The sequence below is a fragment of the Chinchilla lanigera genome, unplaced genomic scaffold (genome assembly GCF_000276665.1).
Source record: "Chinchilla lanigera isolate Chin_1 unplaced genomic scaffold, ChiLan1.0 scaffold00048, whole genome shotgun sequence".
NCBI lineage: Eukaryota > Metazoa > Chordata > Mammalia > Rodentia > Chinchillidae > Chinchilla > Chinchilla lanigera.
This window is the reverse complement of record NW_004955449.1, coordinates 7,929,139-7,956,107: the sequence shown is the minus strand read 5'-3', so window position 1 is coordinate 7,956,107 and position 26,969 is coordinate 7,929,139. Positions and strand designations below refer to the sequence as shown.

General features: G+C 36.4%; 1 protein-coding gene and 1 long non-coding RNA gene across 2 annotated transcripts in view; one reads left to right on the top strand and one right to left on the bottom strand.

The window, feature by feature from the left end:
* Window positions 1-26,969, bottom strand: part of Scn9a (sodium channel, voltage gated, type IX alpha subunit) — a 159,414-nt gene that overhangs the window by 61,462 nt on the left and 70,983 nt on the right. Inside the window, exons 7-16 of the mRNA XM_005393289.2 lie at window positions 25,919-26,131; window positions 15,267-15,330; window positions 14,255-14,396; window positions 12,162-12,368; window positions 10,296-10,589; window positions 7,743-8,114; window positions 4,615-4,744; window positions 3,155-3,393; window positions 1,620-1,793; window positions 728-1,084 (exon numbers count right to left, since the gene is read on the bottom strand). Of these exons, the coding sequence (XP_005393346.1) occupies window positions 728-1,084; window positions 1,620-1,793; window positions 3,155-3,393; window positions 4,615-4,744; window positions 7,743-8,114; window positions 10,296-10,589; window positions 12,162-12,368; window positions 14,255-14,396; window positions 15,267-15,330; window positions 25,919-26,131 (2,192 nt within the window). The remainder of the gene's footprint in view (window positions 1-727; window positions 1,085-1,619; window positions 1,794-3,154; window positions 3,394-4,614; window positions 4,745-7,742; window positions 8,115-10,295; window positions 10,590-12,161; window positions 12,369-14,254; window positions 14,397-15,266; window positions 15,331-25,918; window positions 26,132-26,969) is intronic.
* LOC102010432 lies at window positions 912-26,403 on the top strand. Its single transcript, XR_262495.1, has 5 exons — window positions 912-992; window positions 10,481-10,651; window positions 15,234-15,392; window positions 21,231-21,340; window positions 26,010-26,403. It is a non-coding gene; the product is annotated as an uncharacterized LOC102010432 (long non-coding RNA).

The following is a 26,969-nucleotide window of genomic DNA, read 5'->3' as shown; positions in this document are numbered from 1 at the left end:
TGGGTGTCTTTGGGTGTTGAAAGCATGCCTTTGGGAATTATACCTGGTCTCTGACTCCTTCCTCCCTAGTGTTTGTCCCCTTTTCTTTGCTTCCTGGATGCCACCACACCCTTCTGCCATGAAGCTTTTGCCTTGGGGGCAGCTAACCAGGGACTAAAACCTGTAAAACTTTGAGCCAAAACAATTCTCTCTTCCTATAAGTTGTAGGAGTAGTTATTATGTCCAGGAAATGGATATTTGGCCAATATAGACTGCATATGGCCTGTGGGCCATAATTTGGTGATCGTTGCTATAGATTTTAGGCTTTGTGACCACAGTGAGGTGTGACAAGCACTTTTATTTGTCTTGGTCAATTATAATTTCATTTTGTTCTTGTTGACTGAATCATACATTATTTAGTAGGGTAGTTTCATTTTAGAAGAAACGTCACATCTTTTAAGACATCTGAAACACCATAAGTTAAATTCTTATGACATCACTATCAAAATGAGAAAATAAAGTAGAAACTTTACATTATGTTTTTTAAAAAAAATCAATAAGGGCTATCCGGCCAGGGAAATTAAAACAACATTTTGTTTTCTTTTCTGTTCTTTTGTATATTAAAGTTGTCAGTATTTATTATAATAATTTTATATTCAATTAATTTTAAATTTATAAAAGTAACATAAATATCACCATAAAATAATTACTATAGAGAATTTTAAATTCGTGAACATCTGTTACATACCACTAGGTTTCCAATGACCATGACCATCATGTAAACAATAAGGCACATGGCTTGGCCAGCGACCTCCATGCAGTCCCACATGGTCTCTATCCACTCTCCACACAGCACGCGGAACACGATCAGGAAGGAGTGGAAGAAGTCGTTCATGTGCCAGCGTGGGAGCGTACAGTCCTCGTTGATCTTGCAGACACACTCTTTGTAGCTCTTGCCAAAGAGCTGCATGCCGACCACGGCAAAGATGAAGACGATGATGGCCAACACCAAGGTGAGGTTCCCCAGAGCCCCCACGGAATTGCCAATGATCTTTATCAGCGTGTTCAATGTGGGCCAGGATTTTGCCAATTTGAAGACTCGGAGCTAAAAGCAAATATAGTTTAATAGTAGTCATATAAAAGTGCCAATGTTTCTAATGTTGAGTTTTTTGTTCTAAGTTTAAAATAGTTTTTATATCCTCTCATAGGGTCAGTATTGGCTGACTGAAGTAAACTATCCCGATTTTTCATTAACATCTATTTTGAAAATTCCTATTTTTTTATACTTGCCACCACATATCTACAACACGTACTATGAATTGTGTAAATTTTAGTTTATGATTGTGATAAGAGCTTCTTATCATGGTTTTAGGTATTAGTTCTTTTGGAACTGACAACTTAATCTCTACTTTCTGATAATTTTGTGAGATTTTTATGCAGGTATTGAGATGATGTTAACCATTTTAAGAAAAAGTGCCTCAAAAATCTTTATTTTTAGTATATATTTCATATCAATTGTTTCAAAGATAATAATTTGATCATCAACTGTCAAATCCATTAAGTTATGAACATATTATGGTCAAAATAATAATTCAAAGCCAAGACACTTTTTAAAATTATTGAATTTAGTTTGTACTTACCAGCCTAAATGATCTCAGAACTGACAATCCTTCCACATCTGCTAGAAAAAGTTCTACCAAACTTAAAGTCACAATAAGGCTGTCAAAAATATTCCAGCCTACTTGGAAATACTTATATGGATCCATGGCAATTAATTTCAAAACCATTTCAGCTGCAAAGATTCCAGTAAAGACCTAAGTGAGAAATGCAACAATTTGCTTGTATTATTAGAAGGTATGGAATCAACATAATGATGATGATGACTATCTGCTTAGCATTCACTGAATGCCAATGTGCTACATACTTTCAAAATGGACGTTATCTCATTGTATCCTGTAAACAGGTGTAGCTATTCCTATAGTTGTTCTCATACCAGCATCAAAGAGCTTAAAAACTCCATCTTGTCAGTTTTAATCATCAAAAGACATCATTTGGGAGGAAGATATTAAAATTCCAGAGAAGTAAAACATTTGACAATTAATACAGTCACTCTTTGTAAGATATTGATTCACAAATCATTTTAGAAGAAGGAAATATAGATTGATACTAAAATTTTGAGCTGGTTTTTTCTGATCTTACTACTCTTAGAAGAATAAAGAACATGTGACTCACTCTTTAAAAGATTTATCAGTAGAAGTGGAAAAAGTAACTAACACAGCTGAAGTTCGACTTCCAAACCTTTGATATAAAATTGCACTGCAAAGCATGATTAATTCATGATACTGGTATCAAAGGACTCACTTAAAGAAGTAAGAGTAAAAAACTTACTTATTACTCATTTGAATACATTCTGACTCAGAGAATCTGGCCACAAATGGTTCAAAGGGAAATAGGTCTATAACTGCATTAGATAATTTACATTTACCATCAAATAATTAGCAGGGAGCACCTGTGGTGCTGGCATAGTAGAGAAGACACATGGTGAAACCTTGGAGTTTACAATAATGCAATAAACTCAGGGAGAAGATGCAGGCATGTATGATCAATGATTTAAAAAAAAATAGTTCTGCCCTTTTCCCAAAGACGAGTAGAAGGAAATAATACTAAGTCAGAGAGTTAAAATGTTAACTTTTGGATGAACTTCAAAATATCTGTTGAAGGGTATATAATTACTAAGAGCCAGAATCACAATTCAAGTCCAGGTCTTTGGGACTCCAAAGGCCCAGATACTTCACCACTATTATAGCAGTACAATGCATCTATAGTTTTTTGTGTGCTTCTAAGGAAGTTGATGTGTAATTATAAAAGATTTAAGAAAGTATCAAAATTTCAAAGTGTTCACCAGACATATGGCTGAAAAAAATCGCTGTTAACTTGCAAAATGATGACATATATGGAAATAGCATTGTTATTTATAGAATTTAAAACTAATACAAAACTATTTAAAGATGGAATATATACCCAGAATCTTAATTCTGCATAGTACTTCACATGGTACATTCTAGATATGCATAATTACTTAGCTAAATGTGTACCGACTTTTAAAAAACAAAGTAACAACAATGACAGCCTAAGAGAGACACTCTGGGTACATAACACCAGAAAAGAAACTCACCAAATTTCCCACAGCAAGTACATTTTTGAATTCATCAGTCATTGGATGATGTTCCATAGCCATAAATAATGTGTTTAAAACTATGCAAATGGTAATTGCAAGATCTACAAAAGGATCCATTACAATAAAATAGATAAACTTTTTGAATTTTATCCAATATGGAGAGCAATTCCAGATCAAAAATGTGTGTGCAAATTTGTACCACCAACGTGGACATTTTTGTCTGGACTCTTCAAGTTCTGGAAGAGGAAAAAAAAAAGCAACAATAGCAAATCATTGCTTTACATATTTTATTCATCCCAGATACAAATTAGCACCACAGTCTAATATTCAAATAAAGCTTGTTGCTTACACTTTGTATAACAGTGCTATTCCTATGAAAGCACAGCATATCATGTGAAAATCTTATATTACATTTGTTAACTAAATTAAGCAGAAGTGAGGGGAAGGCAGTGAAACTAATGACTGAAAGCAGATACATGAGCGTCTCTGAGATAAAAATACACTAACAAAGGATGAAAAGCAGGAGAACCAGTGTTGCCTTAACAGAGAAATATTTATTTGCAACCAATGTATATACTTTTGTGCTGTGTATTCAATCCCATGACAATGGTAAGATAATTTTATTCTGTCCAGAAAAATATTTTGCTTTTTTGAAGTAAAAACAATACCTGAATGATGACACCAGAAATTATTTCAAGAGGAAAACAGGAAATAGACATTGACCCCCTTTAGCTCCATTTCTCCTCACCATAAGTTTAGGGAGTAGGCAGAAACTTTAGGACCATGATGATGGTGTGGGAGTGAAAGGTCAGCCTTTGGACAAAGTGGAAGCTGTGGCATACATACTGTGATGAGAAAGAATGGGAACCAGTCCATTTTTAAAAGCCATCACCCTTTGACTCTCCTTATCAGATGAGAGATTAGATCTTCTCTAAAATCATGTAAGTGAGAAAGTCACATTACTTTGTCATCTAGGTTTCTGCATCAATTACTATTAAATTGTTTATCTCTGAAAGGTCATTTTATCTACTGTGTTTTTAATCACAAATAATGTCCTCCACATTTAAGGAATGTGTGCATGCGTGTGTGTGTGTGTGTGTGTGTGTGTGTGTGTGTGTGTTTCAGCACTGAGAATTGAACCCAGGGTGCATTACATTGAGTTGTATCCACATCTTTTTTTTTTTTATTCTAAAATCCTGAGACAGGGTCTCACCAAGTCACTAAGTTGCCTCAACTTCCCAGAGTGCTGGAATTACAAGTGTGTACCACAATAGCTCATTTTGATTGAAATGATTCAAATGATTGTATCAGTTTCCTTTTGTTATCTTTACTATTGCTTGAGGACATTTTACATTCTTTGAATTTTTCCTAATAACTTCATGTACTTAGCTAAAAGTATCTAGAATTTATATTTCTTTTACTTAGGAACTAGTAAGGCAGAGAACATCATAGCGTACCTTCTACCGTGTTTGAGAGGATGCTTGCTCTGCTCATTGCCCTTTGACGGACGTGGGGATCATTCAGCATATCTTCCGAAAGAAAATAAGAACTGGAACGTCTTTTTTTGCGTATTTGAAGGGTTGTACCCTGGAGAAAAAGATGACTTAAAATCTTAAGAATAGATTTCAAGGGGCTGGGGATTGAGCTCAGTGGCATAGTGCCTGTCTGGCAAGCCCAAGGAATTGAACCGTGAGTTCAATTCCCGGTACCAGAATAAAAAACAAAAAGAAAAAAAGAATAGATTTCAGTGATACCGCGTGGGTATAAATTAAAATGTTAGGGTAGTGTACAGAGTAATTAAGAGTACAGACTAGATTGCTAGGTTCAAATCATGGTTTTGCTATTCACTGGCTGGATACCATAGGAGATTTACTTAACTGGTTCATCATGGGTAAGTGAGGGTACTAAGAGCACTTGCTTTGTATTTTTGTTATGGGAGTTAAAGAAATTAATACTTAAGTTTAAAAACAAAGCTGCTTTTATCATTACAGAACTATTATCAATTCTCTTTCAAGTTATACAGTTCATTCAGGTATTAACTAAAAGGTCCTACACATAAAAATGGCTAGAAAAATGAAGTAGTGATATGTGTATAAAGAGATAAAGAACTCAATATTCTCCAAAAATTTTCTCCAAAAACTTTCTTGAGGTTGGCAAAGTTAGTGAAAGCTACTGTAATGACTGTTTTTTGTGGCCAAGAAAGATACCTCATGAGCTCAGATGACTGTAGGATGATAAATGGCTCACTTTGAAAATGATACTTGGGGCTGGGGATTTAGCTCAGCGGCAAAAGCGCCTGCATGGTAAGCGCAAGGTCGTGAGTTCGGTTCCCGGTACTGGAGAAAAACCAAAAGAGAAAAGAAAATGATACTTGATACTGATATAAAATGTGGCCAAATAGAGAGCGCCAGGCCCATCTGAAAGAGGTGACCACTCGGCAGCTCTAAACATTCTTGCCATGCAGGCACAGAGCTCAGGTACACCACATAGATTCATATTTCAGGAAAAATGTCTTTTTTTTTTTTTTTGGTTTTTCTCCAGTACTGGGAACCGAACTCACGACCTTGCGCTTGCCAGGCAGGCACTTTTGCCGCTGAGCTAAATCCCCAGCCCCCAAATGTCTTATTTTTTTAAGCATGGCAGTAATTTCAAATTTAAAACACTATATTGCTTCGTGTAATTCAAAATCATACATACACACATGCTCACAAACACACATATATATATATACACACAAACTACACAACTCTATATCATTTATCTGTTTCAGTATGGCATGTGGTATATATTTTACAAACATACATTTACATATTCCATATAAATATATAGTTCTAGAGTTGTAAATTTGCATAGCTGCATAAATATAATCTTATACATATCAAAACATAGGCACAGAGTCAAAAATATGTGTGTATGTATATATGTGTGTATGCACAGACACATGCAGTAATTTTTTATAAATAATTTTCTGAAACCATATTTGCTGTGCAACAGTCTCTTATTTACTGACTTGCTAGAAGCATAATATTTCCCCTAAGTCAAATAGTAATTTTTTTTCATTAAAACAATTTCTTTTCAATGCCTTAGGTGCAGAGATAACATTATTTGTCATGCAATGTTTTCATGTAAACTCTATTATGTCACACTTTATGATAATTGCATTTATAATTCCTCCAGGCTTATAGCTTTGACTTTAGGGTTTGCTGTGGTATTGATTCTTCTGTGGTAAGATAAACTTATAAATAAAAACACTTGACTTAAAAATGTGAAATAAGCTCCAAATCTAAAAGAAATTACACATTTTACAGACAAAAAAAAGTATCATTGCAGAACAACACATAATTAAAATATGACTTCATAGAAATTTGACATGCGCATTTGATAAGGTAAATACCTTGACAGCAAGGTTTAGGCTATATCATGCAAACACAAGGCCATACATTACCACAGAGCACATGCATTCATTCCAACTGAATTGTGTATGTTGTCATGGCTTTGATGGAACTGTATTCTCACTTGAAATACTACAAGGTCTGCTAACACAAATTTAGGAACAGATGGCATATATGGAGAGATTGCTGAGGGATTAGGAGCCTTCATCATATTTGGTGATGTAGCACAACATAATGAATGAATGAATGGGTAAAGAGTTACCCTGGAAACTCCAAGAATGAGGACAATCTCACTTTCAAACATAGTGAGACAATTTTCTCTGATGCCTCAGTTTCCGCTATTAAACTCACAGAATTGCGGTTTTGAAGACGTTGTATTGCTTTTGTTTCTGTTTGTTTGTATCAGTGCATGTGTTTTTGATATTTGATTTTTACTCATAATCTTCAGACAGAAGAGAACTTTAAAATGCAGAGTACTGTTTCATTTTCATAGGGAAATTAAGCATGGTCATGCTACATAATTTGAAAGATGAGTCTAGTATGTATTAGAAAGACAGCAGAATGTGGCCCTTAAGAGCTCATTCTCTGGAAAGAGGTCTGTGTCTACACCTTGGAGCTACACATTAGCTGGGTGAATGTAGGTAAGCACTTATTTTTCTGTACGTCAATTTCCCCACTTGTAAACAGCGGTAGTAATAGATCACCTAGTAGAGCTGTTGGGACTCCTAAATATGTGCTTGTTATTATTATGGATGATTTGAATAAGATGTCTTGTAAAAAGCTACATATTGAGTAGTGACCTAAAAAGACAGCAGCAGGTAGCAAATAATACAATTTCTTTTCAGAAATGGGACTTATTTTCAACTGAGAAGGTCAGCATTATCAGTGCCTTTTTCTGTGCTGCTGCATGTATCTTTTATAAATTGTTCTCTAAAGGGCTGAGTTCCAGTCTCCAAATATGACGTCAACAGATAAGTACATTCTTTTAAAAAATGCAATATGAAACACCTTTGAATCGACGCCTAAAACACATAGTATGAGAATTAAGCTAGTGAGTTAAAGGTGCGTTTCTATCAGAGAAAGTATTGCAAAATGCAGAGCCATTCATGGGCCAGACAGAAGGCCCCTGCAGCAGAGAGACTGATGCAGGAATAAGGGCCAGCCATGCCTGAGCTACGGAAAAACATCCTTACGCTCTCATCAGAAGTTGCCTTATCTATTATCACCTCTGGCAGAAGCTGTCCATTGGGAAGCATGAGGGCTGAGGGTCCATCAACCAGGGAAACCACACCATTGCAGTCCACGGCACTGTGCATCTTCCCGTTCACTGGCAGCATTGGGGGGGACCTACTGGCTTGGCTGATGTTACTGCTGCGCCGCTCCCGGAATCTGGGGGGCAGGAAGAGTGAGCCCCGTCTGCTCTCACTGTCTCCAAAAATGCTGTGCTCGTCATCAGCAAATTCAGTCTCAGATCCTATGTCTTTTCCTCGGCCCTTGAAACTGAAAAGACTTGTCCTGCTGCTGCGCCTTGCGGAAAACAGGGAGCCACGAATGCTGAGTGGTGACTGCAGAGAAAAATACAAGGTGACAGGTCTGCTGGAATGCCCACACATAGCTGGTGCACGTCACAGGACTGCCACTGGCCTGAAGGCAGGGGCCTCTGCTGGCTCCAGAGAAACATATTGAAGAGCAGAGCAAGTCAGTGAGGTGACAAATTCCCCCAAATAAAGAATGAAATAACTTGAAGAATTCATCCTTCAGGACCAGGTAGATTATTTGTGCAGCTCTTTCCTGTTATTTTTTACAGTGGTCTCTCCATGCTTCATACCCTTATTTTGCTAAATAGACTTGTCACTTAAAAATTTGGTATTGATACCTGTCACATAGCTTTTCCATCTCTAAATTCCACCAGAAATTAAAACTTTCCTAAATTCAAGTGCTTCTTTGTATGACATTGCTTGCAATTCCTCTTTGCATGCTCAGAGCTAAATTAAGGTATGTTTTAAAGGATCTGATAGCAGGGAACTTACAAAGTCATAAAATATTGGAGCTTGGAAAACAAGTTGTGCACTACTGAGGAGGGGGGAAAATTATGTTAGTATGATTCATATCAGGGAGAAATTCTTTCCATAAATCAATATCTAGTGAAAGTTCTTTGGAAGTATCATGTTCAAGAATCATCAGTGCTTACAATGTAAAGGACATGGTGACAGCATTGTAAACAATGAAAAATGAGTATTATGAGGTCTTTGCCTTAAAACTACCTTGGACTGCTGTAGTCCTATTCCTTTCATTGGTACCATTTGGGTTCTTGTTTTTGGTCATCATCTAAATTATGAGATCTTTGCAGGAAGGGACTCCTTCTCTGTATATCTGGCAGAGATTTGCAGCCTGAAATAGTGGAAACTGGAAATTTTCAATGAAAGCAAAGATGAGAAGGATAAAACTTCTGGGTGTGGCATTAGAGAGCAGTTATGGAGAAGTGGAGAGGACCAAGGATATTTGTAGGTCGCAGGACATGTTAGCTAGTGGGTGAAGAGTGAGTAATGTTATGCCAGGGCAAAATGACAAAGAAAATAACATCAGTTAGAGAAAACTGTGTGTGTTAAATAGCAAAAGCCTGAAAGTCCAAAACCTGTGGGCTAGGGGGAGCACTCTAGTTTGGTGAACTGAGGGTAAAGGTAGAGAAAGACAAGAACACAAAGCCAAGGAGAGTTTGTGGAGTGGGTAGGATGTGGGTCTTGTTCAATAGTGGTTTCTCAACTGAATATTTTTTCTTTTTCTTTTTTCCCTTCTTTCAATTGGGCAGAAGGACAACTGGGTTTTTGTTGTAGAAAATGTCTTTGGAGGCTGTGTGGTAGAAAGAAATGTTAAGGAAGATAGAAGCAATGGTTCGTCTTGGGTCTTTTTTGCATACAGCCATAGGCAAGGGGGGCTGATGTATGGAGCTTTCAGTGGAGAAGGGAAAAAAAGGAAAGAGAAAATCACACAAACAGAATGAACAGACTAGGAGACTGCAAAGCAGATGGTAATAGAGCTGGAGATAGACAATGTCAAAGGCATCTACAAAGTTCTACACTGGGTACCTGGTATTCTGAGGATAGACAACTACAGTGGTAAAGAAGGAGATAAATTAAGATGGCTTTTTAACTAATGTTTAAGAATACAGACTAATTGCAGGTATGGAAAGTAATCTATCAAATAAACAGTATGTTCATTTCTAAAGTGATTCTTGAGAATAGTTTGTTTTAGGAAATTTGATCATTGATGAAGATAAGACAACTCTTACACTATAAGCGCCTTCAAAAATGAATAACTCGGGGCTGGGGATTTAGCTCAGCGGCAAAGCGCCTGCCTGGCAAGCGCAAGGTCGTGAGTTCAGTTCCTGGTACCGGAGAAAAACCAAAAAAAAAAAAAAAGAATAACTTCATGGGAAATCTGAGTATGTCTGTCTTTTTTAAATGCCCAGAAATAGATTTTTTTTTTTTTTTCTTTTTGAGACACGGTCTCCCTGTGTAGTTCAGGCTGGCCTTGAGCTCACTTTGGAGCCCAGGCTAGTCTTGAACTCACGGCAATCCTCCTGCCTCAGCCTCTCAATCGCTGGGACGACAGGCATGCACCACCACACCCGGCCTCAGAAATAGATTTTTTCTTTGCACGTACCAATGACAGCACTCACACTTCTCTGCGGGAGCCCTCACCCCAGCTAAGACACCCACCTCTTCCCTGCTAGGGGTTCGCAGTACCTGGTTAGGGGTGGAGAGTCTCTTCTCGCGAGCCTGTCTGTGCCCTTCAACACCGAGAAAGAAGCTTTTCCTTCGGATGCTCTCTTCTGATTCCGACTTGGACAACTTCTCATCGTCTCCCTTCTCCTCTCCACTGGAAAGTTTCTTCTGATTCTTTTTCTTTCTTCTGTTTCTTCTTTCCTTAGCACTTTTCGAACTCAGCTTGGACGTTTCTGAGGAGCTCTCTGAGAGGCCCAGGATTTGGCTTCGTCTCATACTTGTGTATTCAGCCGCTGCCGCCGCCGCTGCTATTGCCTGTGCACCCGAGACATTGCGCTCCATAACTCACCTGAAAATTCTGGGAGACCCTCTGGCAGGTACCGAGCTCCCGCCCACTTCACCACTCTACGTACGTCATCCTGTTCCTTGTACATGAAGTGGTGCAGCTTTCTCTGCACAGTGGCCAGAAAGCTCACAGCGCATGGATTTGCTGCCTTTCCCACACTGTAATAAAGCTCAGTTGTTCTTGGGAAATGAACTCTTAGATGTTACTATTTGCTTGCAGTAAAGCAAATGTAAGAATTATGTTAAAGGTTTATCAGGTAATCTTGAGACATAAAACTCATACGAACTGTGTAATAATACTGATTTTCTGTATTAGATAATTAACTCAATCTTATCGATCGAATCGGACCACTTAGTTTTTTGAGATGGAATTATCTAACAATTCAAATGAATAATTTAAAAATAATTATATCTAGAGAAAACCGTAATATCAGTGATTATTTTCTTCAGGTCCTCTAAGAGCTCCTAAATTGTATCCAGGATAATGTAGCACATATATCACCACATTGTGAACATTTTAAAAAACAAAATCTAGACAATTCTTCTAAAAAATTGGGGACAAAATGTAAATGAAAAGCAGAAAAGAACCTACAACCCTACACGACCAAAATAAACGGTGTTAGTATGTCTTTTACCCTTTTCATATGTTTATATAATTTTTAAATTGTGATTATATTATTTAATCCACTATTATTTAATAGCTTTTTCCACAAGACAAATTATGTTCTTAAAAACACAATACTATGGCTCACAAATACTTTAAGATGTGAAAATAATTTAAATACTTTAACCATTTTCTAATTTTTCAAAATATGTTTTCTGATTTTTAGATGTATTAAAGCACTGTACTGCATACATTGGTGCTTCAAAATACCTCTGCATCACAGATTATTGCCCTGTATGAATGATCTTAGATCTCTTGAAGAGATTTAAGAACAGCAAATCATCAAAGAAGTTTTAAGACTCTTGAAGTATATTTGAAGTTAGGTTTCCTTAGTCTAAGCTTTCTCAAGCTTTTCTATTACAGCACTCTCTCTTGGAGAGAGCATTAAGAGGAATCTTCAAGGATCTGAGACTTAGCTTAAAGGACCTACAACCATTAATATGATTTTTTAAATTTCAAATTTTATCCTAAAACTCTTTGCAGCATTAAGACAAATTGATGCATATTTCATTTTTTTATTCACAGACCATGTGCTTTTCCCTAAATGCTTCTGTCCAATTGTTACTCTAGGGAAATGCATCATTTACATTTTGGAAGCTTGTGTGAGCCTGTACATATTTAAGCACTGCTGGTAATAGCTTTAGGAGCAGCAGCTTTGAAACATCGTGTATGGGACAGGGAATTGATTGTGGGAAAGATGTCAATGTAGCCGAGTCCAGAACTAGTTCTTTCAATCTTACGAGAAATGAGGATGCAGTTTAGATGCAAAAGTTAAGGAAAAAATCTACCAGAGGAAGGCTGAACATGGACTCCAGGGCCTCTGTCACTGACCTTTGTGTTTTTACTTCTAGCAAATATTCTAAACCAAATAACAGTACCTCAGCTTCTTCTTGTTCTTTTTTGAGCTGATCTAACATCTGTTTAAATTCCAATTCCTTCTGTTTAGCTTCTTCAATGTTTGCCTGGTTCTGTTCTTCATAGGCCATGGCAACCACAGCCAGGATCAAGTTGATTAGATAAAAGGAGCCCAGGAAAATCACGACTACAAAGAAGATCATGTAGGTTTTGCCAGCAGCACGCAGTGTCTAGGGAAAAATGGAGATTTTTGTCTTACTAATACAGCTTTTAAAGAGAATTATTTCAGTGTGAATGGTATATTGAGCATGCACAAATTGGGTAATTTTGTATAATCTCATAAAAATGTAAAAGAATAAAATGATACTTTCATGGGAAATGATCAATATTAAAACAAATTATTCTTAATACAAAGGATGTAGCAATCTGGTAGAAGTGTACTAAAGTTAGGTGTGATTCATGAATATTATTCAGTATAATAATATAACAATCCTGTGTTTCCATTTCCAGAATCTGAAAATTACTAATAAAATGAGTTCATTTGATCACTTTTAAATTTAGGGACAGATAATGCCTATAGTGCTTTTTATTCTTATACACCTGTCTTTTCTTCTTTTAACATAAATGATTAATGACAATGTGTAATGTTAACATAAGATTATAGACAGCCTAAATGAACTGATCTATTTATCCCATAGGTATGTATTTTTAACATGCTTGATCATTTTAAAATACAGCATGCTTTTTATCTATCACTCATTTAATTTTTAAGTTAATTCAAATGCATGCAAAGAATTAAATGAAAATGTTGAGAGGAGCAGTCATGCCTGAGAGACTCAGGGAAGATCAACATCTGGATAGTAGTTATAGAGAGAGGAAGTGGTGACCAGTCTGCAGGGCTCACTCCTTGCCCAGCTTGGGAACTTCCCAAATAGCCAGTGGGAACCAAGGAGCCCTATGCAGACTAGCTGCCCAGGATAGACTCTGAGTATACATTTGCCCCATCATCCCCTCTCCAAAGCAAGCTGCAACCCAGCAGCATTCTCTCAATGCCCACCAAAAGTAGGGGAAGCCCCCTGCCCTCCCTTCTAACCTCAGGCAATGAGAGAATGGTGACTGCCAAGGCCACCCAGCTGCCTGTCCCTGAAGTCACCATCTAGTACCCTGTGTCAGGACTGGGCCCATTTATGTAGCATCTGAGTGCCCCGGGCATGGCCACATCGCTGTCAGACCCTCAAGTTAGTCCCAACTAGCAGGATCCCCATCTGACAGACAGAGCTAACACTGGACCCCTGGAGTCAGTGCTCTTATACTTAGTAAGTAAATATAAAACAGGACAAAGGAAGAATATGAAAATTCTGAGAAAAGAAGTCCTTATTTATCATAAAGAATCCTCATTTCAGTCTCTTTCCTGTTGGGATTAGGCACTGAGAATGTACACATCAACACAGCCCCTGGCTCCGGAAGGTTCACGCTCAAGTCAGAGACAAACAACTACAGTAAGAGATCAGTGCAATGACCTGAATTCACAAAGGGTATGGAAGGATGGAGCAAAGGACTTGGGAGAGGGGAGCTCAGAGAAATGAATTGAATCTCTAACTGTGAGTGTTCAAAATAAACCACGGTGGTCACGTGAGCATAGGAGAGCCTCATGAGTTCAAGACAGCCCCGCCAAGCACATGAGGAAAGCGATCTCTGTGCAGGCTGGAAAGAACACTATAGCGTTTCTTGTTTTCATAGGATCACATGGGTTGATGTACTGAGAAAGAGAAATGATCTAGAGATCAAATTTCCTCAGAAAGAACAAGAAAAACAATTATGACTTAGGATCTACCTGCTGTCATGGTGCTGGATAAAACAGTTCTCAGTCTAGTAACAAATGGTAGCATTTCCGCTATTCTCCAAAGAGTTGTTAAAACCACATATTAAAAAGCCAGCAAGGGGCTGGGGATTTAGCTCAGCGGCAAAAGCGCCTGCCTGGCAAGCGCGAGGTCGTGAGTTCGGTTCCCGATACCGGAGAAAAACCAAAAAAATAAATAAATAAATAAAAGCCAGCAAACAACAAAACACTACTTTTTTATGTCATTCAAAATTGTATGTTTCTTTTAGCACTCACCTGTTGGTAAAGGTTTTCCCAGTAATCTTGTGTCATTAGCCTAAACAAGGCTAAGAAGGCCCAGCCGAAAGTGTCAAAGCTTGTGTAGCCATAATCAGGGTTTCTGCCAATCTTCACACAGGTGAACCCTTCTGGACACTGACTACACAGGAAAAAGAATATTACTGGTTAGAATGTCTGCAAGATACAAGTAAAGAGCCATATAACAAGGTTATAAACTTAAGGTACTTTATATAGGGAAAGATATTCAGCCATAATTAAGCTCACTTGATTTGGAGTCAAGAAGAAGTGGGTTTAAATCCCACCTTACTATTTACTAGTTTGACTTTGTCAAATTATTTAAATTCTCTAAGACATAGTTATCTCCTGTGAAAACAGGATAAAAACATTTAACTTCAAGAGGAAAAGATTGGTATTCAATTTAAATAAGATAAATTGTGCAGCTTCCTCTACTTACTTACTGCATATGGGAAACATTTAATAAAGAAACATTCTACACAGGAGGAGGAGCAAGAATAAATTCCCTGCTGCAAAATGAAGTTGTTGTGTGGGAGAGCTAGTAAGGCAGATCATATGGACTTGAGTCAGGATAAGTGATCCTTTTCTATAGCATGGCCAAAGCAGTTAGCCAAGAGTCATATTTAATTGGAGAAAGCATAAAACTTTGAGATAAACAGAAAAATTGATTCTGTTACTCTTCTTCCCAGAAAGAAGAAAGGCCTGAAATTATTCAACCCACTTTGATGGGGTTATATGTAAATAATTTTTTCTATCTTCATAATATTAACATGACTTATAGCTTTTTGAAATTCAAGCACTACCCCAAAGTCTTGCTTTCAAGGATATGCATTAACTATAAATGTTTTGTTCACTTTCGGATGCAATGAGTAAAATAATGCTTTAAAATGTATACAAATGATACAGAATTGAGGATTCTGATCAGCAAACTGATTAAGCATGATTTTTCCTTCTTTTGCAGCTTTTAGAAGAAAACAAACCAGGTAATACATACCCTGAATCTGTGCTGAAACCACAAAGGAGAGCATCTTTGGATCCCTCCAAGTAATAAACATATTCTGTTTAGGAAGAATTTGAACAATGTAGCATTACAATGTCAACTGGAAGAGTGGCATATCAAGTAAGTCAATAGATATCAACATACATACATCAATGAACATCAGTTCATTTATTGTACTTTCATATATACCCCTCAAATATTCATTGATAAATTCTTAAAGGGCCAGGCAGTGGATATGATGATAAACACGATAACAACATTGCTAATTTTGTGGAGCTTTCTTTTCGAGTAGGTGAAGACAGAAGTTCTGGGTGGAGAAAGACACTTAACAACTTAACAAATATATACTCTCATATTTATCAGACGGTGATAAACTAGGTTCATGACCTCCATTCTCTCCACAGTCCTGGGCACAAATTGAACTGGATAAAAGAGCTGAGTCAAGTTTCCATGGTCAACCACTGAATTTGATTTAGTTCTTGTCTCTTTCAGTTTTCAACCAGAGTCATGGGAAGAATCAAGTTCATGAACTGAAGTACCACTGTCCTCCAGAGAAACTAAAGTAAGATAATGTGACAAGCTGTGGTCTGGGAAGGCCTTTTAAAACATGACACTTGAGTAGGCACCTAGACATGAAGAAGGCAGCCATGTGGAGCCCCTGGAGAAGAGGCCCTTGGGTAGGAGAAGGGCAGGAGCAAGTGCTGTACAGCAGAGCTGAGGTTGGTGTGGGAGAACCAGCCAGACAGCCAGCACAGCAACAGTGAGAGGAGTAGGGGATTGTGATAGCAGAGGCATGCACAGGCTGGACCAGCAAGTGTTTTGAAGATCATGAAAAGAAGTTCTGGTTTTCAGTATCATTGAAAATAATGGAAGTGGACAGTGGAGCTATCAGACATCCTTCGTATCTTTAAGTGCCATGGTAGTTGCTTTGTGCAGTAAATTATAGAAGCAGAGAAGTCCAGAAACTAGGAGACCTACTAAGTGAATATAGTAAGAAATGTTATGCTTACAACTCAGAGAACAGGTCTGGATATGAAGAAGGGGTGGAAATGTGGTGGACAAAAATTACTGACGGAGGGTATACAGGGCCTATGCATAGGAGGACAGGCAGTGGCTCCAGCTACTAAGATGAGGAGATTGGGAGTAGCACGAGGAGCACTGTTTTAGCCGTGCTTAGTTTGAGATGGTTTTAGGTATGAAATGAGAAGTCTCAAGTGGACAACTAGATTGGTAGGAGAATCTGGAGATCAGTAGACTTATCAAAGATGGGGCCATCATCAAGGAGGTGGATGAGACTCCAGGAGTTTCCTAGAGCTAGAAAAGGAGAGGAAAATGAGTGAAGGAAGGCAGGGACGGCTGAGGGGAAAGAAAGGGGAAAAAAGGATGAAAAGGTGCTTGTAGCTGAGTTGCAAAGCACCCAAGATGAGGCAAAGGAATCAACAAGAAGGTACTGTAAATGAACACAATTTGTTTTCTGAACTTCTGTTATTGTTCATACACTAATAAATATTTGTTTTGGACTTATTAAATTTCAGCTATTGAGGATATGAGATATATTCATCCTTTATACTTTTTGTAGTATACTTTTACCTATATTTGGCAGTAAAGTGATCCTCTTCTGATATTTAAGAGTAAGGCTCACTTCTACTACCAGAGACAGATCTGAGCTTACACAGTGAATGTATGAAGGACTGACAAGACTTTTATCAGGGCCTCTAAATATCCATTCTTTTTATGTATTTATATATTTTTTTGTCTTTTTGAGACAGGGTCTCACTGTGTAGTTGAGGCCGGCCTTGAGCTCACTTTGTAGCACAGGCTGGTCTTGAACTGGCAATGATCCCCCTGCCTCAGCCTCCCAAGTCCATTCTCTTTGATAAGGTCACAACTTCCTATGTGGCTCAAGTAAAAGAAAAATATGATTTTTAGAAGACTTTTAGAGTGTGGTGAAATTAAGGCTTTGAAGACAGATATTCTTGGATTTCAGTGTTGCTTCTACCTTTTCCTTTGCAACTGAATTATCTTTTATTCCTCAAGCTTCAGCTACTGCATCTGTAAAATGTGGTTAAGAACATGTATTTTATAAAGTTGTTAAATAGAATACAGAGGCTATTGCATGTAAAGCAGTAACAGTAATCCACAAATTCTGTACTAGACAAGAGCTATTATTAATAAACTATTGTACATTTTCTTAGAAGAATAATTGATTGACCTCATCACACTGTTTCACTTCTAAGATATGCATAAATTAGCAAATCCTCATAGTTTGAGGTGGAAATTTAAATGATATTGCACATAAATATCTTATTTAGAAAAATTCTGGGCCTCACAGAGGAAGAACCTCACAACACAAGGATAGGGTAGGTGGCTAAGATGTATTACGTTTTTTTATTGGTGCATATCAGTAATATAAAGTAATGAGATTTTCTTTGGTATATTGGTACATGCATGTAACAAATTTGATTTTTTTATCTTAGTTAACCCTCCCACTTCCCCCAATTCTCCTTGACCCTCTTCTTTATTTCTAAAAATATACCTTTGAGTTCCTTGTGACTCCTGATTTATTTATCTATTTATTTATTTATGTAGTTATACAATAACTTCTAAACAAGGAGACAGTGAATTAATAGAATCGACTTCAAAATGGTTTACTTTTAATATGTAAAGAGAAGGGAAGATGCAATACAAAGAGAAATGAAATTTGTTGATGCACAATCCAAAATGGATTTTGAAAGATGATGAGTCATAACTCATTAATTCCACTACTTACATACACTGAGAATTGAACACCCATGTCCACACACAAGCTTGTACGTGAGTGTTCATGGTAACATTATTCTTATTGCTGAAAATGGAAACAATCAGTGTCTCTCAACTGTTGAATGTATAAACAAAATATGAGATAGGCACAAAATGTAATATTTTTCAGCAACAAAAAGGTATGAAGTGCTGATGTATACAACATGGTAAACTTTAAAACATTATGTTAGATCAGGGAAGAAATGTAAAGCCAGAGATTGTTTCATCCCATTTACAGTACATGCACCAAGTAAGTGAATTCAGGGAATAAGAAAGTACGTTAGTGTTCACCAGGGCCTTGGGGTAGGCAAGGAAGCGATGAGCAAACTCTAATGGGCACTGGGTTTCTTTTGCAGGAGAAGAAATATTTTGGAAAAGATGATGGTGATTACTGGGCAAGTCTGTGAAGATGGTGAAATATTTTAAAAGGGGGAGGCTTTTGACTCATGGATTATTTTTTCAATAAATCTATTTCAGAAAGACAATTCAGTATAATGAAAAAGATTGCATGTAGTAGCTGGATAAATACCAACTTCTCAGCAAAATCCATGTAAGGAAAACAATAGAAAATTTTGAAAATTGGTATAAAAAAATCTATAGTTAATATTCATTCTAGTACAGATCACAGGGGAATATTTTATTAACTTTGAGATCAGTAGAGCAAAATATTAAAATATAATTCTATGGCTATGTCTATCTACCCTTGCTCAGAAACACTGCTTGTAACGGTTGCACAAGGCTTAGGCCTTTGGAGGTGGAGGGTATGTTTCTCAAGCAAAGGGCAATAAAATAACTGAAGAAACGTGTTGGGAATCAAATTGGGGCAGAATGCCTGCAAGTGCCACACTGCATTCTGCAACATATAGTCTCAGCAATCAAAGGTCTGCAGAAAAGCTCTATTAGAAGTAGAGAGCAGCAATCAAAGGTCTGCAGAAAAGCTCTATTAGAAGTAGAGAGCAGTACCGTGGCTTTTCCTCAAACCTCTGTTAAGTATGAAACATTCAGAAAATAGGAGTAAAGGGGCATCTTACTTTAGCCCAAGTAATGTACCTTAGTAGAGTAGTTATTGGAAATTTAGCAACAAACTGCATGTACCTTACTTTCATCTACAGCAAAAACAAAGGGTGCTTGAGCAGCAGAGGAGATAATGAGTAATATCAGGAAAAACTCGTAAACTGTACATTTTGAAATAGAAAGCTATACAGTGATCCCTCTATTCGATAGTGAATTTTGAAAAACATGTCTGAAAAGGTCATGGGAACAAGAATCCACTTAGAGATGTTGCTTGGCTTTTTTGATAGGTTGTTTTTTACCATGATAATTCTTTAATATCCCAGGAATGCCAATGCATTTACCTCATCACTTGCCAGGATCTATCAAGAAAATCTTGAGTTCACTTCTTACTTTGTCCAGCCCCCTCAACCTATGCAATATCCTAAGAGCATCTTTTCCTTGCTTGCTTCTGAGTAGCTAAATATTGGTAGAGAAATTCTCATAATCAAGAGAATTGTTATGTTTTAAGTAAATTATATTCAGTATCAAACTGGGACTCAAAATAAATTCAATTTCTCATTCTATAAATAAACTGAATTTCTCATTCTCTAACATGATTATGTACTGCAAACCCTCCGTAGAATTTTTCCTTCCTTTTACAGTCTCAGCCACTGATTTTGTCTTATTTTTCTCTGGGAAAATAAAAGCCATAGGGTTGACTTTAATCACCTTTCAATAACTTTGCAGCCTGCCCCCCATCTTTCTGCTTTTTCACTATCTCAAGAGCCTGACTTTTTTCTGAGTGCCCTGAGTTATTCCATATTACTTCTATCACTAGGAAAAATACCTATGAAGATCCATATTTTAAAAACACTAGCTATTGTCACTTAATTCTTATTCCCTTTACCATAAAATTTCTTGGAAGAGTTTCACTCATACTATTTCCTCCTCTTTTGACTTCTTATTCACCTGTGTAACTGGCTTAGTTAGGTCCTGTTCCCTTACTGCTTCTGAACTTTTCTCATGAGCATCTCTTATAACTTCCATGTTGCTTAGGAATAATAAATATTTATCTATTTTCAACCTTAGTCCTTGATCTTGCAGTATCATTCCACACAAATATTCCCTTTTCAAAACATATTTTATTGTTTTGCCTTCACTATTTACATCTACATTTTCTTCTTCCTTTATTGCCTGTTCCTTCTTTGTGTCATTTTTGGGGGTCCTCTTTTTTACTTAAATCGTAAACATTAGAGTTGTGAAGTTGATCGTGTTATAAATTTTACCGTATCTTAAACCACCACATTCCCTATTGTCTTCCTGCCTATAAACATCTCTCCTTATATGTCCTTTCTTTTTGCCAATCACTTTGAAATTTATATCACAAAAGCAGGCCAGTTCCTCTGATCTATATACCTAAATCTCCAACTATTTATATTTTCCTTTGGACCTCTCAGAGATGTCTAAAGTTTAGGTGACTAATAGTGACTGTCTCCTAAAAACTTGGCCACCTTTCCCTTACTAATCACTGCTACCTATCCAGTTACTTCAGCTACCAATGGAGATGCTACCTTCTGCTCTCTCACACTAACAAATTGTACTATAAGAAAACATACATCTAGAAATTATGGTTCAGAGATTTGTCACTATAAATAGTGCTGATATGAGACACTTCACATGTGCTTGCTTCCTAGTGTGACTAGAAATTAAGGTCATTAACAGTTAAGAATTCCAATAAAGTGGTAACTAAAATTACTAGACTGTATTAAAAAATTTCTATATGCAATATATTAGGAAGGTAAGATCTGCTTGTGGTAAGGAAAAAACTATGAGGTGTGAAGCTGTTTAGTTTTGCAAGGGGAAAGCAGAATGTCTAGCTGTTTCAAAATAAGAAAAAAGTACTCTCTAAGAAAGACAACTGAAGGACTCTAAGAGTCATATTAGCCCCTTCAGAAATGAAACTTTCAAAATAATTCTTTGTATGATCAAGATGGCTAAGATAAAAGGGAACTGTTTATAAGTTTTTTTCAGTTGTGCATTAATGTCAAAAGGACACTGACACAAAAGTAGAATTTGGTTTTCTGTGTTACAACAACTAGGTTCTCTGTATGTTTTGATTTGGCCTTTATGAAAAACTGTGAAAAGTTTTTTTCTTCACTTTTTTAGGCAATTTCTTAAGAAACAATTCTGTTGTACCAACATCATTTCCAATGCCTCCTGTTGTCTTTATTAAGATTTCAATGGCTTCAGAAAACTGAGTTTCTTGATTAAAAGAGGTATGTTTTACCATGACTATTTAACATTTCTCCATATGCCTTTGAACTCTTTAAGCTATCACTCTTTTTAAAGGGATGACGACCATTTAAAGGACTGGTAATTCTCTTTTGATTATTTCAAACCTTGTGATATTTTTTGACAAAATTTTCAAAAATCAGATTCTAGATTAAGAATTTTTATGGATCTCAAGGTAATTTTGGAAATTTTCAAATGGACCCACAAAAGATCTCTTTATAAAAGAAATATTTTCAACGAATTGGACTTGATTTATAAAATTATATAAGAAGTACTGTCAAATAATAAGTAATGCAAAAGCTTCTTGGAGTTATACTTATATGGACATATCACTAAAATGCACCCAAAATAGGTTTGAAATTTCTAGAATTCTGAGTATTCTCAGCCCACTCATTGGCATGGCTAAAATTTGAAATTCTGATGATGAAATTGATTTGTTTCATAGAACTGATCAAGAATTAATAAATACCAGTGAAAGGTTTTAGCAGATTTTCATGCTGTCAGCTAATACTGAAATTCTTAAAATATGTAATATAATTTGAATTGAGTTACTTATGATAACTTATTTAACAATCAGTGCTTTAAAACTGATTTGGAGAAACAAGAGTATTATTTAAATGACATAAATCTAACAACTGTAAACTCACAGAAAATCTAGATGACTGCTTGATCTTAAGTCCTTAACATTTCTATTCTTAAAAACTGCATTCTATGATTCATAGTGGGATAAATAAAATGACCAAAAAATTTAAAAAATGGTTGAAGTGACTGTTATAATATTGTTAAAATGGTTTCACAGCCAAAGTTAGTTTGCCAGACTCATAAATTTTATGACTGAAATATCTGTCTCAAGTTTATTTACTGTGATAGCTGAGTCTGCTGCAGAGGCTGTAGATATCCACAAAGCTTCTTTAAATTCCCTTACCAAAAGTGTAATAAGAAAACCAAAGCAAAGATAATTTGATATTTCTAAACAAATTTATAGCCCTAATCACTTAACTGCTGATGGCCCCAACCTTGCAATGTCAGTAATGGTTCCTTTGGTAAATATCATTAGTGCCTTCTTACTGTTGACTCCTAAAGCACAAGGCATCCCATAGGGAAGGGTCTGTGTGGTCCTTCAGGAGATATTTTTATCTAAAATTAAAGACGTAATGATCCTTTAACCATATGTGTAGGCAGCTTTTTTTCAATGAATGGAAAATAAGGGACCAATGAAAATTATGAATTGTATTGGTTGACCTAGAACTAATTGGAAACTGAATATTGACCTACAGTTCATAATTTGGACTGTGGAATAAAGAAGAATTTGCTATCAGGCATAAATGCCTCTTGATGGATATATTTTAGTGGACTATTCCTTCCTAGCTTGACATAATATAAATGGGGTATGATAAAAATCTATCTCAAACACTGACTACTACAACTGACTCTAGTGCCAAAGCTATAGGTGCACAGAGAGCTTTAAATTCTTTAAATACTTTTACCAAAGTTGTTTTAAGTAATAAGATTGCTTTAGACCACTTTGTTGACCAAACAAGTAGGTGAAATCTGCTGCCCTTTGGTAAATGTGTCTGGTATGGTAGAAATGCAGTTGTAAGAAATCCATAAACTACTTAGAGAAAGCAAGTAGATTCCTCTGCTGGCTCATTTTTGATCCATTCTGTTTGTGGGTAGTTCCTGTTTTGGAATATATACCTCAATATCTCGGTATTGTCCTCCAATAGCCTTTATAATAATCTCCATGAAGAACTGAATCCTCTACAGACCCTTAAATGTTCCCATGCAGCAAGCAGTTATAGACTATCAAGTGTTCTCACCACAGTTAAAATGATGGAGATAGGAAGACAAAATTAAGAAGCATTTGGTTGACCATATGTTGAGAACTGTGAATCCCATACTGAGACCAAATAAATTCACTGAGATAATAACACAGACAGACAGAAAGGTACCAGTGTCCGAGGTTTACATCAACCTCTCAAAACTGAATAGGTTGTTCCCCAAAAGAGGGAATTGTTAAATTTGGCTTAAAACTTCCTCTGTACATAGGAAATTGCAATCTAACTTAGCATGTATGTAGACAAACTAAATTCAAGAGTGTACTCTTGTAACCAGTAGCTGAGTGTCAGTCACAGTACCTGAGTTTCAGGCAATCTCAGGCTTCCAACTGCCCAAATCATGTCTATAATGCAAATGCTGAGCTATAACCAATCAAGCCATTTCTGTATGTTAATATTTTTTCTTTGCTTTCCCACATTTGTTGCATGGAACTCTCTGAACTTCTGGTTGTAAATGGTGATTCATGAACCATTCTTTGCTCAGATGACCTTGGCTAAATTTAATTTGTCCTTTAACAAAGTTGTTTATTTATTTATTTATTTTTAACAAATTCAAGAATAAAATCAAGACTTAGAATGAAAGCAATGATAATGGTACTGGTAGGAAAAAGTTAAATTGGCTGAGTGTGCCGTTGACATACCTGTTTATTTCTTTTTTTTTTTTTTTTTTTGGTTTTTCTCTGGTACCGGGAACCAAACTCACAACCTTGCGCTTGCCAGGTGGGCGCTTTTGCCCCTGAGCTAAATCCCCAGCCCTGTTGACATACCTGTAATACAGATACTTAGGGAGGCTAAGGGAGGAAGGTCCCAAGTTTAAGGACAGCCTGGCAACTTAGGGAAACCCAGTCTAAAGATAAAATAATCGGGGATAGTGGTATAACTCAGTTATACAGTGCTTGCCGAATATGAATGAGTCCTGGGTTTAATCCTCAGTACTCACCACAAAAGAATTAAATTCAAATGTGTTATAAATCAATTGACAAAACTGAATGTAAATATGGACAAATATCCCTCAGACAATTTTGTATCATATAAACTAAGAAATTAAATTCTCTGGAAATTGAAAATAGAATTCAAGATCATAACTATAAAATTCAGAAACTAGAAAAGAAGCTAAGGATTAAGGAGCAAAATATGCTAAATTCCTAACCAATGCTGGTAATAAAGGAACATATATTAAATATTTTACTGGAAAGCATTTGGTTTCCTTCTTTATTCTTTTTTGCCTTGTTTCTTTACAGTCTTTTACTAATTTGGGTGGGTTTTATTGGTTTTTGTTTTCCCTAGAAAGTAGAGAAGGACGGTTCTCAAAAAATAAAAACATAGGCACTATTTACCATCTAAGAAGAACCCTGTGCTTTGCGTTCTGATCTACTTTTGGAGGGCTGGGGATATAGCTCAGTGGCAAAAACACTTGCCTGGCAAGCTCAAGGTCATGAGTTCAATTCCCAGCACACACACACACAAAAATTTGTAATGAAAATTATTTAGGGCTGGGGATTTAGCTCAGTGGCACAGCACCTTCCTGGCAAGAGCAAGGTCATGAGTTCGATTCCCGGTACTGGAAACCACCCCTCTCCAAAAAAAAGGATCTTACCTACTTTTGGCAAAGCCATGTATATATGGTATTTGAGAGGAGATTTAGTTTCCACCTAACTCCCAGAGCAAATTAATTACTAAAGTTTATGTGTTCATTTGGGAAACAGCATACAAACAAATCCAAGACATTAAACAGAAAATTGAACACAGTTCAATTTTGAACTCATTTTAGTGGAATATTCATCAACAGTACCAGTGAAAGACATTGCACTTGGGGATAATTGTTTAGAGAACATATGCTTCATGTTTTATGTAAGATATCTGAAAGTGTATTTTTTTTTTCTTTTTGAGACAGGGTCTCCCTGTGCAGTTCAGTCTGGTCTTGAGATCCCTTTGTAGCCCAGGCTGGCCTTGAACTCACAAGGATCCTCCTGTGTCAGCCTCCTTAGTGCTAGGATTACAGGCACATGCCACCACAGCCTGCTCAAAATGTATTTCTGAAATAACCAGATTTCTCAGATTTTGTGCAGACCGTCTCCTGTTTTACCTACAGAACTAGGAGAACTGAATTTAACTTTGACACGAGGCCGTCCCATCAGCCTGTATGCCTGCACTGACAGAAGTCATGAAAACAGCTGTGGAGCTTATCAACTGATTATAAGGATACCACTGATAAAATGAAATAAACTTTTATTTTATACAAATCTATAAAATATTATTGATATATTTCAATATTTTTGCTTTATTATCAATTTTACTCTAAGATACTACAATATAAGGATAGTTTAGGTATAAAAACAATTATTTTTTCATAAGATAAATGTCATATAATATACTACATATTATATACTGTTATAACCTATGACAAATATGCCATAGTGAGATATAATATTTAATATTGATTCATATTTACATTTGTTTTCCCAGAACAACTTAAATCTTTTTTATGTTATAGAAATTGTGAACTTATGACCATCTCATGTTTCAAAACTATTAGAAAGCAACAATTAGAAAAATTTATAGAAAAATGTATAATGTGATATAAATCCACATTATAGTAACATTCTATATACCTGAATAGATTTGAAATAATGAAGGACATTAATAAATGAACATTTATTGTTAAAACAGAAAAAACCTATTAGCATTATTTTATCCTATTAACAGCTACAGGGGCATTCTTACTTTTCAATTCTTCTTCATTGTTAGAGGTATTCAGCATGATCATAGCTGTTCCATTCTTTGCAATTTCGTCCTGCAAACATTTCTGCTTCAGGTTGCCCATGAAGAGCTGCAGTCCTATGAGTGCAAACACGCTCAGACAGAACACAGTCAGGATCATGACATCTGACAGCTTCTTCACCGACTGGATCAGCGCCCCCACAATGGTCTTCAGGCCTGCAGATGGAGAAAAGAGGTGTTCATACGGGCACAAAGCCTCCAAATGAGGTACAAAAGCAAAACACCGGCTTTCTTAGGGATGCATGCATTATGTCGGGTCAATGACTGTAAGTAATTTAACTCAGAAGAGCTTAGAGGTTGAAAGGGGTGGATTTGCCATTTTATATGCACAGTGTTTTCATATATTAAAGCAAATGATTAAAATTGTAAAATATTACCAGAAATATTTAAGTTCTCAAATGAAGAATTTGGTTGCTCGAACGATATTCATACTCACTTATAATTTTATAATTTCTAATTCACTAACTACTTGTCAAACAAGCCATCTCCCCGTAATGATACCAAAACAAATAAAAGCCTGAATTGTACCACATAATGACAAATTACACCCAACTAATTTTCAGTTAAGAAATAGTTTGTTGAGAGAGCTACTAAGCAATGTGTCATGCAATATCCCCATGCTGCTATTTCTTACTTATTTTCTTAATCCTGTGAAAAACATCTAAAATTAGTTGAAATTTTCCTTCCTGGAGAAGCAGAGGAAAAATGAGGGCTAAGACAGGAGGGAAAATTTCAAGTGGAGATGTGAGCCCCGTGGTCATCTTCATCCTCCAAGATTCATGCAACTGATTAAACTCAAAAGCTGACTTTTAATAACAGTTGTGAAAAAAAACCAGAATCAAATTCAATTAAAATTGCTTGGAGGATTTTCTTTTCTCCAAAAGATGGAAGTCAGCCCTTGTGTTTAATCCCACTCTCACCTGGAATGACTGAAATAGTTTTCAGTGCTCGGAGAACTCTGAATGTTCTCAATGCTGAGACATTGCCCAGGTCC